Below are 14,439 nucleotides of genomic sequence, written 5' to 3' on the forward strand. Positions count from 1 at the left end.
ACAATGTGTTTATAATTATAAAGTGGTGTGAAGAAAAAAGAGTTCTAAGATTGAAAGGTTGTGTGTAGAGCGTTTTATTAAAAATGTTATCATCTTACAAACAGTTTTTTTTTATAAAAGTCTATGAAGATAATTTTGGCAGTGCGGTAAAACTGTCACTTTACACTCGTCTGTGCGTAAAATGCTCAGGCGACTGTAAATACAGTCTTTCAATAGGTGTCAATTGTACGTTAATTTGACATTTACATGTCAGGAGGCCAAAAAGAAAATTAATTTATGTAACAACCGGAGGCAACCGAGTTGGATCAACGCACTGACCTGCGACAAGCTGGCATCGTATTGGAGCACCAACCCTCCGAAAACCACCATCAGAAACCCGAAAATAAACTGGAGCAACCCCAGACACAACAAGGATCCATCGTCACCCCCCACGATGATTTTCTCCAAAGATTTAACCGAACTGTTGGATTCTTGTGGAGATTTGCAGATGAGTTGATCGGTGGATAATTTTGATGAAACCGTATTTATCGAATTTTTATTGTCCGTGTTTTCGTCACTTTTCTGTATTTCCGTCATTTTTACACAATTTTGTTCTACTTAAGTAATTTTCACATCATTGTTTGTTGATGTTACATTAGACCACTGATCGGTTCACATAATAGTCGGGTTTTAAACGCGCGCGTTGAGGATCGGCCTGCGACTGTCTTAAGAGCAAGATTTTGCTTTGTTATGTCTGCTCTCTTCATCTATCAGTGGTGAAAGCTAATACCTGCGAGTTCAATTGGGGACATCGAAGACCACCACTTTTTTTCATCTTCAATTATCTGCAATTTCTATTAGTAAATCATCGATTATTGAACTCTAAGCAAAAATTTGATGATTCGTGCTGGTGCTGTGAAATTGCGTTATTTTGTAATATTTCATGGAACTAATCCTATTTTAACTGGCATTACGATTTCATCGCGGTTAGGAAGTGACAACCGTTTTCATCAAGACGAATTATTTGATTTCAATTTTTGGAAACCAAAAAGTCAGCTAGGACTACAATTTAAGAGTAGAAAAATGTATTTTTAATTGTCTTTTAATAAAAGAGTTAAGGATTTGTGGCAATTTGTGTATAACTTTACATCAGTCATGGTACTAACTAAAATCTGATAAATATTTTTTTCTACAATCTACAACTGTAAAATAAGTTTTTTCATGTTAATTTCGAAAGTAAAGTGTCCAATTACCTCCTTCATTTGTCAAAATTACAATAAAAATATAGTAAAACCTATCAGGGAGGTAAAAATTTTACCTCCCCCATAGAAACTGAAAAACATACAAAAAGATTTAATGGTAAAACTGGAGAAATTGTTAGTTTTGAAGTTTTTCTTGCTGGATCGTAGGAAAAATTATATGTATTACACTGGAGGAAGGTGCCTTTTCCTCCCAGGGTGGTTACTGTCTTCAACAAGTCTCGGTATTATTTAAGCTTTCCATTGGTCTAGTATTTTTGGTTTTACTTACTATTTATTTTAAAATAAATGTCGCAGTCGGTGAGGGTTTTTTTACGTTTTTTCTTCGAAATTATACATAACAAAAAGATGAAGTCTTAAAAGTAGTCGTATTTTTGAAGCTTAGATATTTATTGTTTGCGGGTGACATAATCTCGTATTATTTTTTTAAGTTTTTGTGATCAAACTTTTATTGTTGATTTAGACCGCATTGCATCACTGACAAAGAGAAATCTTCTGCATAGACAATTTGCGAACGTTTATGCTTGAGGAATAATAATGTCACTTCATTATCTATGTTTGTTGTCTTAGGAATAGTAACTTAAATTCAAGTCACACTTAATTTTGCAATTTATTTAGAGAAAATTTACTTAATAAACCTAGTTTTAGCGATACACAAGCTTTCATTTAACCATGCAGATAATCGTGTTAAAAGTAGACGGTTTTCGACGATTATTCTATTACGAAATGCATAAATTATTTCCTGTAATAATTTGTTCCGAAACGAATTTATTTCACTTCGAAGGTTTAATTCAAATGAAACGGAATTTGAAATTTAACAGGATTTATTACAAGTTCTTTGAACGATTTTTGGAAAAGGCAACACGACACGGAATTATTTTCTAAAGTTTTTACTTGTATGAAATTGGTCAACCATTACTTATTTACCACCTTCATGCTTGCTCATTTCCTCGCTAATTAGGTCTTCCCGGTCATTTGGTTGATGACAGTGCCAGAGGGCAAAAAAACAGTTTATGTCTATCCAATTAAATCCATCCTTTTGCGAGAAATATCGACATTGATACAGCCAACTTATTGTCATCATTTCAAAATTAAACAATCTTCAAGTCAATTTAATTACTCAACTCTAGCATTTAGGCGTTTAAACACCGTTAATGTCCTTCGCATGCTTTTGTCTTGCCATCAGTTACTCAAGGAGTGCCTGCAGGTGTTTGAAATAGTCCTAAAATCTGCTGTTTGTATATGAAAATAAAAGTTGTTTGCTTTTGTCAAATCCTTTCGAATTTTTTGTCGCCATTTATCACTTGTCGCAGGAATGTCACCACGTGAGTTACAGACACGTGCATCGTGGAACACATGTCTTTGCATATTACAATAAATACTTTCACTGTCGTTATGCAGCACGCCTGCATTTTTCTAGTAGGAAATATGGAATTACAATAACTTCGAAAGTGGTAACTGTAAACGACGTTTTTGTTGTAAAAAACGTTTCACTGGTGACGGAATGAATAAAATATAAGAAACGGTTACCTCGAAACACATATACATAAATGATTCGATTCGTGTAGCATACTCGCCGAAGCTATGACCACTTGTTTTCTTCTGGACGTTAATTAAAAAAATGAGAGAAAGTCAATGGAAACGGGTTTTCGGATGGAATTTCACTTTTGATGACCGTTTTGATAAATCGAGATTGATAGCAAGAGAAAAATATTTTCCGATGTTTTACATAGACAATTATCAAGTGGGGTTATTACGCTGGTTATTAACCAGAACGGATTATTCCGACTAATTGCAGTTATGCACAGGTTGTGTTTATGGAAAATAGTTCGGTGAGATTATTACAGGACGTGACGAACGACGATTTAATTACAATGTTGTGCAAGAAATCCTTTTTGAGGAAAGAAATGAAGAGAATTCTGGATTAGATTAAAGAGAGAGTTATTGAGGAAGTTTATCGCCACTTTTCAATTCATAAATGCACAGTTGCAATTTTTATTGCATCTATATTAGGACAAGTGATATTTTATTAGATTCTCGAAGCGACTTAGGCTTGGCTTAATGAAGTCCATGGGCATTCACCCGCATTGGCTTAAAAGGCAGTCAACTTTTTAAACACTCGACTATTGCAATTTATTTATTTGTATTCAGTATTATATAACGCAAGGTCTGATACTACATAATTATTAAATTACAAAATTATGTGGGAATCATCTTCCGAGGCGTTAATGTATTTTAATTTCTATTGTGCTACAGTTAGTAATTGCTATGAAAAATGTTGAGCAAAGTGAATAGTCGTATAATTTTCTGCTTAGTCGCTTTGTTATATTACTAGAATTTCTTTGAGCAAATTAGAAAATATGTTTGTAATGATGATAAGATTTTTTTCTTTTAATTCAAACAATTTCGCTATAATTTAAAAATCTGAATTGCATGAAATGTGAATAACTGTGAAAAAAATAAAAATAAAGTGAAAGAATACTACTCAAATAAAATAAAAGTGAAATAAAAAAATCAAATAATTGTATAAAGTAGCAATTTTAGAGTGAAGATTGTAGGTACACTTAACGATATCAACATACTCTATTTTCATTAAGTAGGTCTATATAAAGCAGTGATTATAATGTTAAACATTAATCGAAATGTTTTGTTTCGTAATCTTAAACCTAGTGTGAGTTTTTGGATTGGAAAATACAACAATTGGTAAATATTCGTTTTTTGTTGATGTTAAAACATGTAGTTTTTTAAAGGAATAAAATCACCAAAGATAAACAAAGAAATTGAATTTTGCGCTTTTAATGTTGGAATAACGTACATTATAAATATATAAATTTACGAGTAAACTGATTTTGCTAGCTTTACTTCTTGCTAATTTTAATGTTTTCATGGTATGTATGTATTTAAAAAATTAAAATTCATAAAATATCTAAACGAGAATTTGAAAAGCATGTACCTACATAATTAAATATAAAAGATATTTAATTGGAATTAGATATGCAATAAACAAGGTAATAGAATTTATACAGCCAGCAATATTGAAGCACCTAACTCTAGGTATACTGTTATATCTAGAAAGTAAGAATTCAAGTTTAAATAATTATTACTCCTATAAATTAATGCAACCAGCAGTACATTGATATTATTTGTTGTTCGAATGTGGCATGTTAGTTTTGGACCACTTGGTATAACTATAGAAGCGTTGGGTCAACACTTTATTGTATTTATGAGTGTAACAACGACATAAACGATGACTGCTTGTTTTAAAAGATTTTTCTTTTTATTATTAATTTGGTTTATTAGAGACTCTTTTTACATTTTTTTTAATGTAAAATGTTTTGATCGATTGATTAATAACAGTGAAACAGTGGAACCACCTGTATGTTTTAATTTTTTTTAAGTAATTTATGGCTGCTGTAGGTATATTTAGTTTTTCTGTTTACAACTATGTACCTATTTTTTTGAAATATTTTTTTTATTATTGACAGGAAGCAAAATGCTTCCTACACCCCTTGAAGGTCTTTTAATAAGTTTTCCGAATATGTATTTTAGAAACCATCTTAGATAAAATTATAAAATTTGGTACAGGTTTTATTCAAAGATCAAATGTCAAGTGGTGGGTATACGATATGGTGAAAAGTATCCTAACAATTTTGGCTGTAGCTTCTTGCCATTTTCAACAACAAATTTCATAGTTTCTTAAAAATGTCTCTTGCGTTGTTTTGATATAACTTACCGTTTTTAAGTAAAATCAATTTAAAATTTATGTTAGAGATTATAAACAGCTTTAAAATTAAACTCTTTTTACCTTATACCCCCTAATTTAGGACGCCTCTAACTAAAAAAAATCGACATTTGATTTTTGTATTCGTTTAGGTGTAAAGTCTGTCTATATTTTCTTGAATTTTATGGTGCAATATGGAGGCAATTGACTTTTTGGGTCTTCAGCGATTAAGAAACCCCAATCCTTCAATTGTTTCCTTCGAGATTGCTTCAACGGCCAGCTGGTTGCTTTGGCAAGTCAAAACTATAAAATCCAAGCAAATATAGGCAGATTTTATAAAGGTTATCACCTGCATCAAGTTTTGTAATTTTATTTGAAATGGATTCTGAAATATTGGGCTAAACTCTTTTAGGGAATGTAACTCCCTTACATTTTTCAATACATATTCATAGGAAATTTTTGTCTTAAAATTGAATATTTTATCACCTGCTTAAAATTGTGACAATAAAAACAGCCTGTTTAACACATTAAAAAAACAATGATGTTTATTTATTTTGAATGGTATTTTTATTTGTTTTTTACATAATACAATATTTTTATTTTACTTTGGTAAGTCGTTTACGTTTTCCTTGATGAAATCGATAAAATTGCTAACCCTGGTATAAACGGAGGGTGCTTTTTCCGACCCACATGGTGTGAAACCCCACGAAACAATCCCTATAACAGTACCATTCTGAGCCAATGGGCCACCACTGTCACCTGAACAGGCCCCCTCGCCATTAGATTTTGAGTGAGTGCAAATGTTTGATACTTCTGAAAGAGGATTTGCTTCACCGTCCAAAAGAGCATCAATTGCCGTTTTACAATCTGTAATCAAACAAAATTTAGAAAATTGCAAACAAAATGTTTAAGTCACTTCTGCTCATACCAGTATACTCTAAGATTGGGATAGTAACAGTTTGCAAATGGTTGGGCAAAACTGGGATAACTGTGGTAGAAGTAGACCCCCAACCCGTCAAAACTGAATCTCCGGAAGGCACCGAATCGGCTTCAGGTAAAACCACCGGTTTTACCAAATCGCCGAATTCCAACGGTTTCGCTAATTTAAGAAGAGCAACGTCGTTGGGACCTACACCTCCTGTAAAATTTGGATGGACGATTTTCTCCACGACTTGAATTTCTTGTCTTTCGTTGTTCTTTTCGTTCAGTTCGGTTATTCCAGCTACAATTTTATGTTCACCTATTTCAGGGACTTGAGTAACACAGTGGCCAGCTGTGAGAATGAATGTGGGGGAGATGATGGAGCCTCCACAGACGTGTTCGTAAACACCAAGGATTCCCCATTGGTATGAGATTTGGTAGGGGTACTGGCCTTCGGTGGCATCGTCGCCATGGATGACGCGAACACTAGGTTGGAAGAAACTACGACGGCCGATTTTAGGACCCGGGGAGGGTTTACCTAAACAAAAATTAAAATTATAAATGGGATTGGAGGTATGCTTGGTACTTACCCGAAGCAAGAGCAATGGTAACGACCAGCAAGAAAAATAGTTTCATTGTGAGGTGCATTATATTGTCTGGATTAGAGTTTAGACACTTATATAGATTTTTGGAGTTGATGAAATCTGATTTTTATCTGATTCCTATTGAACTATAATCAATATTTTGTGCTCGAGTATTAATGGTATTGTTAAAAAGTGGATACTCTTGAAGATAATAATTATCTTTTTTAAAGGTAGTCAGGAAATATCTTACTCAAATTAAATTTTGCTGTTTATTTCGGAAAAATTGCTAGTTTAAGTTTTAATTAGAGCCAAATAAGATAAAAGATAAAATTATAATTTTAAAAATTTATTGGACGGCTTATACAAAATGTTCTTACAACAAAAATTCTAATAAAATAATTTCTTAACTAAAAGATCACATTTCGTAACACTAAAATACTTCTGAATTAGACTTGTGAGGTATACTTAATTACTTTATAAAATTCGTCATTTTGTCACTCTCTAAAATCATATTGATCTGTACTTATCACAATCACTATTAATTATCACTATTTTGTATCGAAATCGATTCAGATTTTCCCGAATATCGTTTCAAGAGTTCATTCAATTCGAAATAAGTTTCACAATAAATAAAGTCTTTTGGTTGAACACCTTGAAAAGTACTTATGACACTTGGTTTCAAATTGTAGAACAAAATCGGTTGCTTCCTTTTATGAAAATCTTCAATTAGCGACTTGATACCTCTCGCTGCTGTAAAATCAGCACCCTGTATATGTCTCGCGTCTATAACAACGGGAATTGAACTCGAGCCTTGTTTAACTCCGGCTTTAGAGACCACAGTTCTGACATATTCGACTGAGGGAAAAGTCAGACTTCGGTCGGGGGTAATTAGGAGGTAGTCGCATCCCGAGTAGGCCTAAAATGAAATGTTTTCACTTAAATTTAACATTTTTTAAACTTACCGAGACTTTTTCCACATGAACTGAAGGCCGTGCTGTTGCATACAGAAGGAAAATTAAATTTATCCCAACTCCGACAACAATTCCGATTTCTAGACGTAAAAACAGACAACAAACGAATGTGGTACAGGCGGGGATTAAATCCGATTCTGCGAAAAACCGTTTAGGAGTGTTTAAAAGTTGTGTTGACTTACTTTTAGTCCGCCAAATTGGCTTGATGACGTGAAACTCAACCATAAACACTACCGCAGCTATGATGACAGCAGCTAAGGAAGCTTTGGGAATATAAGAGAAATAAGGAGTGAAGAGATGTAAGGATAGAATTACAATAATTCCAGTGTAGATCCCACCAAAAGTCGTTTTTACCCCACTAGCGTGATTGACAGCCCCCCGTGACAACGCCCCCGAGACAGGCATCGACTGGACGAAAGAACTCGCAATGTTGCAAATTCCCAAAGCTAACATTTCTTGCGTTGCGTCGATCGTTTTTCCATCAGCTGAAAAAAAAATTAATTTTCTCGCTTTGGGTTTTCCCAGACTCACCAAACACTTTAGCCAAGGCGATGTTTTCCAAAATTGACAATAAGGGCACCACAAGAAGTGCCGATCCGAGAGTCGAAGACATATCTATGAAATTGTAAGTGGTGTTGTCAATTTGCATTTCGAAGGGGGGTGGCTTAAACTCCGGGAGTCCGGGTTTAATGAATCCGGTGAGGATGAAAGGCTGTGAACCGTGCACTTCAAAGAAGTAGGCAAGAAGGGCCGACATAACAACCACGAGGATGTTACGCGCGGTTGAAATCAACCATATGAATTTGGTGGCGATATCGTGGATAGGGCGGCGTTCCTTGACATCCTGAGGGCCGATTTTGAAGTCTTTGATACTCTGGAAAAGAAAGGATATTATAGAGTAATTGTAGTTATAGAGCAACCACGTGGGATATTTTTAAAGTTTCAAGGCAATTTGACAAAGACATTATGATGTACTGACATAAAAACAATGAAAGTAGAAAAAAATTGGAAAAATTTTATGGTCACATTTGAACAAAAGTTGTAGTCTGAACTTATTCAGATCGTAAAAAGCAGCTATAAAATTCTCAGTATTTGAAAAATATTTACATAATTTTATGCACTGTTTTTGATCAAGATATTAAAAGCAGTAAAAAATTCAAATATGCAATAATTATTAAGTTTGGGTTAGACGTAGTATTTTATTACTATTGTTATAGAACAAAATGACTTGACTAATTTATTGGATAATTAAGGTATTGTGTGTTGACTTTTTTTGCAAATAAGTAAATTCATCCTATCTACAGAGGTGTTCCAGCTAACATTTGATTGATTGTTCGTATTTCTGCTATTATTTGTTTTCGTTAATTATGAGTACAGGAGTACTCTTTTTCATATAGTGTAATGTATTCTTAGTAAAATGGTTTATGTAAGATTGTTTCTTGAATGAAATTTTTTAATTACATTTCTTTCACTTCAAGGAAATCCCTCGAGCGATCATTTTAAATATTTTGAAGTAACATTACAATAATTCAAGGTAACACCAAGTGCTCACTTAACTTCTTTTTTTCGAAAATATCAAATTAAAATATTTTCATTGCAAAAAAGCAACTTTTTTGTATGTGTACTATTTCTCAATAAGAAAAAGATCGCATGCAACAATCGCTAATAATCAAGAATAAATGCATATAATAAAAGCTTCATTTTTATTTCCCCGCCCCACCACAAAAAAGCTGTTAAGTATACATGTAAAAGTCATTTAACAATTTTTTCAAAAAAAGGAAAAAAAATTATCCGTTCACTTTGAAGGCCACTTACCCTCAAAATCAGCAACACAGCCATGCAAGATAGCCCTAGAATACAGTCCCAGAGTCTGGTTTCCGTGATATGCTGGAAAATTTGTTCCCAAACTTGCAGAAAGTTTCCTCCTGGATAATCCAGACCTAATACGTCTTTGACTTGGGTTGTTGCAATGATGATGGCAGCCGCTGATGTGAAACCAATGGAAACCGGACCTGAGATGAAATCGATCAAAAAACCCAATTGGAGGAGTCCCATGAGGAATTCCACACAACCGCTGAGGAAACATAAAAGGACGGCACCACTGACACCCATGCCATGGGTGTTTTCACGGGTGAGGAGTCCAGCGATGGCTGTGGGTCCGATGGGGGATTCTCTGCAGCTGCCGAAAACGGTATAAACAAAGCAGGCCATGAAAGAGGAGTAAAGGCCTGCAAAAAATTAACAGTGTTAAAGTTCAATAGTGAATCATCAAATATTTTTATTAATATAAATATTATAAACAATTAAAAATTTGCGCTTCGCTAGATTTATATTGGATTTAATTATCAAGAGTTTAAAGATTTAAATATAAATTGAAATGTTATTTTAGGCCGTTTGACCTTAGCTTACTCAATAAAATCTACGTTTTAAAAAATTGCTAACGACGTAATCCTCCGGAAGACATTTCTCTATTCCTTACTACCACAGTAAAAGGATAGAGAAATGTTTTTTATTTTATATGAATTAAAAATTGTTAAGCAAGTTTGTCAAAAGTCACCTGTCTAACACAATTCTAATACCAATGTTTTTTGTGGGCTACATTGAAGTTTTTTAAACATTTCTTTAAATTAGTGTCAGTGATCTTTTATAAGAACAAATTATTAAACAAATTTTACTAGCGTATTTAAAACAAAATAAAGGCAAAAACTTTAAATTTTGTACTTTTAATCGTAGTTGTTAGTACTAATTTCAAAAAAATAAATTATAAGAGTCACACCAGATGTTCTAGCAGAGGAAAGCAGGTAAAAACGATCATTTGGGTCAACACCAATGTTTCTAAGTCCCATATTGTTTTTATTTGATCTTTACGATGGCATAAATTTTAATTACATGAAATCTAGTGCAAGATAATTTGCTAGTAATTCAAACATTTGAAAGACGGCAAAGACTTCTTTTTTTGGATAACATAAATTGCCAACCAACCTATTTGTGGTGGTAACCCTGCCACATTCGAATAAGCAATTCCCTGGGGTATCACCGTAAGCCCCACCGTCAACCCTGCAACCAAATCAGCGACGGCCGTGCTGATATTATATTTGGGCAGCCATCTTAAAATGGGCACCCTCTTGTAGACTAACTTCCTGGTACAACTCCTTCTCGCACGATTCTTCAACCATTTCGTAAAATCAGACGAAGAAGTTTTTCGTTCTTGTGATAGATCAAGAACGGTAATTCCCTTGGTGTCTTTCTCATCAAGATTTTCCCCAATCATGTAGGAAGTCAGGGTGACTTGACTCCCGGTAGTAGAGTTAGTGTCGTTCATGTTGTATTTGGTCATCATGCATTCCCAAGGTCATGGGTTGTTGTTGACATTCGGCTTAATTATTATTTGTGAGATTTAATTTCGGCATCTTCTGAAAAAAAAATTAGAATGTCATTGTGGTTCCCCTCAGTGGAAAAGATGAATTATTTATGGCTAGCTAGGGATACTAATATCACGGCCAATGTTAACTGTTAGTTATGTAACTGTAGCTGATGCAATACACGTTCTAATTGGGGTTTAGAAGATCGGGTTTAGGTAACTTTTGAGTGGGGGTAAAACGTGATAATGTAATCCAAGTCGAGCGAAAATTCAAAAAAATCGAAATTACTTTAACATTGCATTTGCATGATTGAAGTGAAAGTGAATTAAATGAATAAGTTTTTTTGTTTTTTTTGTCCAACATGGGAGTTTTAGCTAATAGGAGAATTAGGTCTAAGAGACATTTTTTTCTAGAGAAATTTTGTTCCAATGTTTATTACGGATAAGACACGTTTTGCAATACGTGAAGTCCGCCAAGTTTAGTTTTTGACATGTCTATTCCGGTTATTGAACCCTAGCAAATTTGTTTCAAAACTATTCTAGTCTAAACGAATTCAAAAAATTCATTTTTCCGGTATTTAGGTTAAAGCGACGCGACAAGGTCGCACATTTCATTGTTTTACACTAATTGAATATTGCTTGGAATTAATTGGGTTTAGAAAAGACGTGACTTTCACCGGATTGAACTTTCGATCAAATTTAATTACCATAACTGAAGTAATTGAAGGTTAATGTCTATGTTTTTTAATAATATTTTACTCAATTTAATTAAAAAATAAGTCGCTTGTATGTTTCGTGGACCCCACGTAGCATGTTGTCGTTCAATTTGTATTCAATTTTTTTGCATGGTAGTACCGGATGGTAAAACCAAAAAGTTGATTAATTTGTATAATTAAAGCATTCCATTTAATTTAATTAAAAACAAGAACAATGACTGGTCTTTAGCTTGGTTCACTCACAAGTCATAAAAAAGATGAGATGATGTGTATCCTTGAAATTAACACGCCAACTAGAAAAAAATATTTTGGATTTTTTAATTAATTTTTAAAAATTAAAGGGAAAGTCTCAACAATGCTGAAAAATTATTCTGAGAAAACAAAGACAAAATGGTATAAAAACTATACAATATATTTGGTTCCTCATAAAAATATTATTTGGAGACATGCTATGAATTTCTTTAAAATAAAATGTTAGGCCAAAAGTACAGAATATATTTTTTTTGGTGGGGAATTTATAAAAAATTCTTGAACAGTTCGATTGAGTTTTCAATTATATATTTTTTGGCCTACTACGGACTAAAATATATCATCGATTATTTGTTTAAATAGGGAATACTTCTTTTGTTTTTTTAAAACTCCACTTATGAATGCGAACTTTTAATTAGTGACAATAAGAAGGGTATGTTCTATTTAAAAAAAAAATGGTGGATGACGTCATATGTCAGACCGTAAGAGATTATAAGTATAAAAAATAAAAAACAAAGGATTTTTTTCCATACATTTCATGGAATTTTATTGCGTTTGACTAATTCTGCATATTTATAGAAAAAAGAAAAAGTGTATTATTTTCTAAAAATACAACTTAAAAAGTTATAAATTGTTAAGGGCAATAAAATTAGAATACAATAATAATTATTAAATCAAAAAATTGTTGATTATAAATACTTACAACGTAAAAAACATGAAGACAGACCAAAGAGAAAAATCGAGCAAATCAAAATAAAAGCAAACTCTGTAAACAAAAACTAACTGGAGAAACAAAATGAAGTAAGTAAATAAAAAGGTCATGGGTGGTATGTACTTAGTGGTTGTCGCGTCGAGAAAAATCAGGACGTTCCGCTTTGGTGCATTTTAATATAGGTCACTATACTATTTTGTTGCGATACTTCTTGAAATATGTCACTGTTTATGATATTTCCAGATTAATCAAAAATATTTAATTAAAGACAATACATATTAGCAATAAATGCAAGCAATAGAAAAAAGAGTTATAAAATAAAATTCTGTTTGGGAAATGACCCTGACACTGAGGAACTAGATTTCATGGTTACTCTTGGTTTAGCCTAAACCTTTCATTCTATACTTCTGTTTTAATCGGAGTTGCGGCACAATAAATCATAATTTTGCACGATTTGGAGTCAAAGGTCAAAAGCTTTCTCTTGGTCGTGAAAAAGCGTTTAAGTAATTCGCCGGTCAACATTCCGATGTTATTTTCTTTTGCGATTAAAACTTTTCCAACACTTGACTTGTTCCGCAATTACCAAATCAAAAACAATGTTTCTTATCGTTTTATTAGGAGGTTACTTGTTTTCGCGTCAAACATGTGCCACGTCAAATTTAAAAAAAATTGCGCATACGTGAAAAGTGTTAATAAAAATAGTAGTTTTCAAACGAGCGCTTGAAGAAAAACCAATTCGCTCTGGAAAGTGCGTCCTTTAACCTACTTAGAGGCGTCCTCGGCTTTGCCTCGTTTTTTCGCGATTCCGTCTAGCCGATGCACCTTGTGCCGTTTAGCCGATTTTAAGTCACTTACTTGCACCGAAAAACTTTCCACCCCAAGTCCACTTAAGTCAGATGTGTCCGAACTGCTTTCACGAGCTACTCGCAACCAACTTTGCCACTAGACTGAGCTAAACCGACTGGAAAGCACATGAGAATTGTTCGGTTTGCACCATAGAAGCAGATTTTTTTGTTAATTCAGCGAGGTTCATATCACGTGACCGATTAATTCGCTTACGAGTTGGCTTTTATGTGTTATTATGTTGTCAACGCCAAAATTTTCGGACAATTCGTACAGGAATTTCAATTATTGGGATTGATGGTGATGGTTCTTGGTAGAGATTGGATCTTTCTGAATAAAAGTGCTTGTGGTCAGTAACACGTGCCGTTATCTCAAACACTTAATGGAAATTTGATTGAATTTACATTGTCCAGGAAACGTAAGAAATTTCGTTTTTGCTACCTCTTTGTTCATGACTTAAGTCACTTCGTATATTTGTTGTAATTGATGGGTAGGTAATTACAGATTTCTTACGTCAAAAACCTGTTATTTTGATGTAGCTTCTCCAAAAAGTCCCTCATAAATCTACACACACATCATGGATTAAAAATTTAAACAATCTAGTCCACTAGAAAAGGAGTTAATGGAAATTTTTGCTCGACTTTGATATACATATATTGGAGTTTGCTTTGGTTCTGGGATGTTGCAGTGAGTCAAGTGATTGGAATTTAAAATTTAGTATAAAATCGTTACGTCTTTGTAATTACAACTTCCTCACGATAAGAAACTTGTAATTTTGTATGACGTCGGATCTGAGTTGTTTGCGAAGTTGATCATATGACTGAAAAATCAAAATGTTAATTTAACAAGATACAAGAATGATAATAAAAATTTATTGACTGAAAAGGAATAAAATAAATATAACACGAGATGTTTTTAAATAATGTCATAAAGATTAACATTTATTAAAATAATTTAAATTTAAAATAGTTTTAAGGAATTGCTACTGGTAAAAACAATGTAGCAATAAACATCAGCGTAACATATTAGGTAAGTATTTATGATTATCTTAATTGAAAAGTTTAATAGGTGTTCTTTTATTTAAAAAAAAATATAACGTCACACCACAGCTTCCTCATTTGTA

The 14,439-nt window shown here is 33.1% G+C and overlaps 3 protein-coding genes across 3 annotated transcripts in view; all 3 read right to left on the reverse strand.

Moving 5' to 3' along the window:
• The window catches only part of LOC123004288, a 5,606-nt gene extending 4,878 nt beyond the window's left edge, over positions 1-728 (reverse strand). Inside the window, exon 1 of the mRNA XM_044397480.1 lies at positions 319-728. Coding sequence (XP_044253415.1) covers positions 319-576 — 258 coding nt within the window. The 5' untranslated portion in view covers positions 577-728. The remainder of the gene's footprint in view (positions 1-318) is intronic.
• A 4,779-nt stretch (positions 729-5,507) lies between these two features.
• LOC123004512 (chymotrypsin-2-like) lies at positions 5,508-6,629 on the reverse strand. Its single transcript, XM_044397837.1, has 3 exons — positions 6,471-6,629; positions 5,888-6,418; positions 5,508-5,826 (listed from the first exon to the last, which is right to left on the reverse strand). The coding sequence occupies exons 1-3, from the start codon at positions 6,526-6,528 to the stop codon at positions 5,561-5,563; spliced, it is 855 nt and encodes a 284-aa protein (XP_044253772.1). The 5' UTR covers positions 6,529-6,629; the 3' UTR covers positions 5,508-5,560.
• A 165-nt stretch (positions 6,630-6,794) lies between these two features.
• LOC123004511 (sodium-independent sulfate anion transporter-like) lies at positions 6,795-13,461 on the reverse strand. The gene is made up of 7 exons (XM_044397836.1): positions 13,329-13,461; positions 10,418-10,848; positions 9,251-9,663; positions 7,967-8,309; positions 7,618-7,920; positions 7,427-7,572; positions 6,795-7,380 (listed from the first exon to the last, which is right to left on the reverse strand). Exons 2-7 carry the CDS (start codon positions 10,773-10,775, stop codon positions 7,003-7,005), a joined length of 1,941 nt encoding a protein of 646 aa, XP_044253771.1. The 5' UTR covers positions 10,776-10,848; positions 13,329-13,461; the 3' UTR covers positions 6,795-7,002.
• Between the last annotated feature and the right edge of the window lie 978 nt (positions 13,462-14,439).

This window comes from Tribolium madens, unplaced genomic scaffold (genome assembly GCF_015345945.1).
Source record: "Tribolium madens isolate multiple individuals breed KSU strain unplaced genomic scaffold, Tmad_KSU_1.1 Scaffold_1;HRSCAF=32;Tcas5.2_LG8, whole genome shotgun sequence".
NCBI lineage: Eukaryota > Metazoa > Arthropoda > Insecta > Coleoptera > Tenebrionidae > Tribolium > Tribolium madens.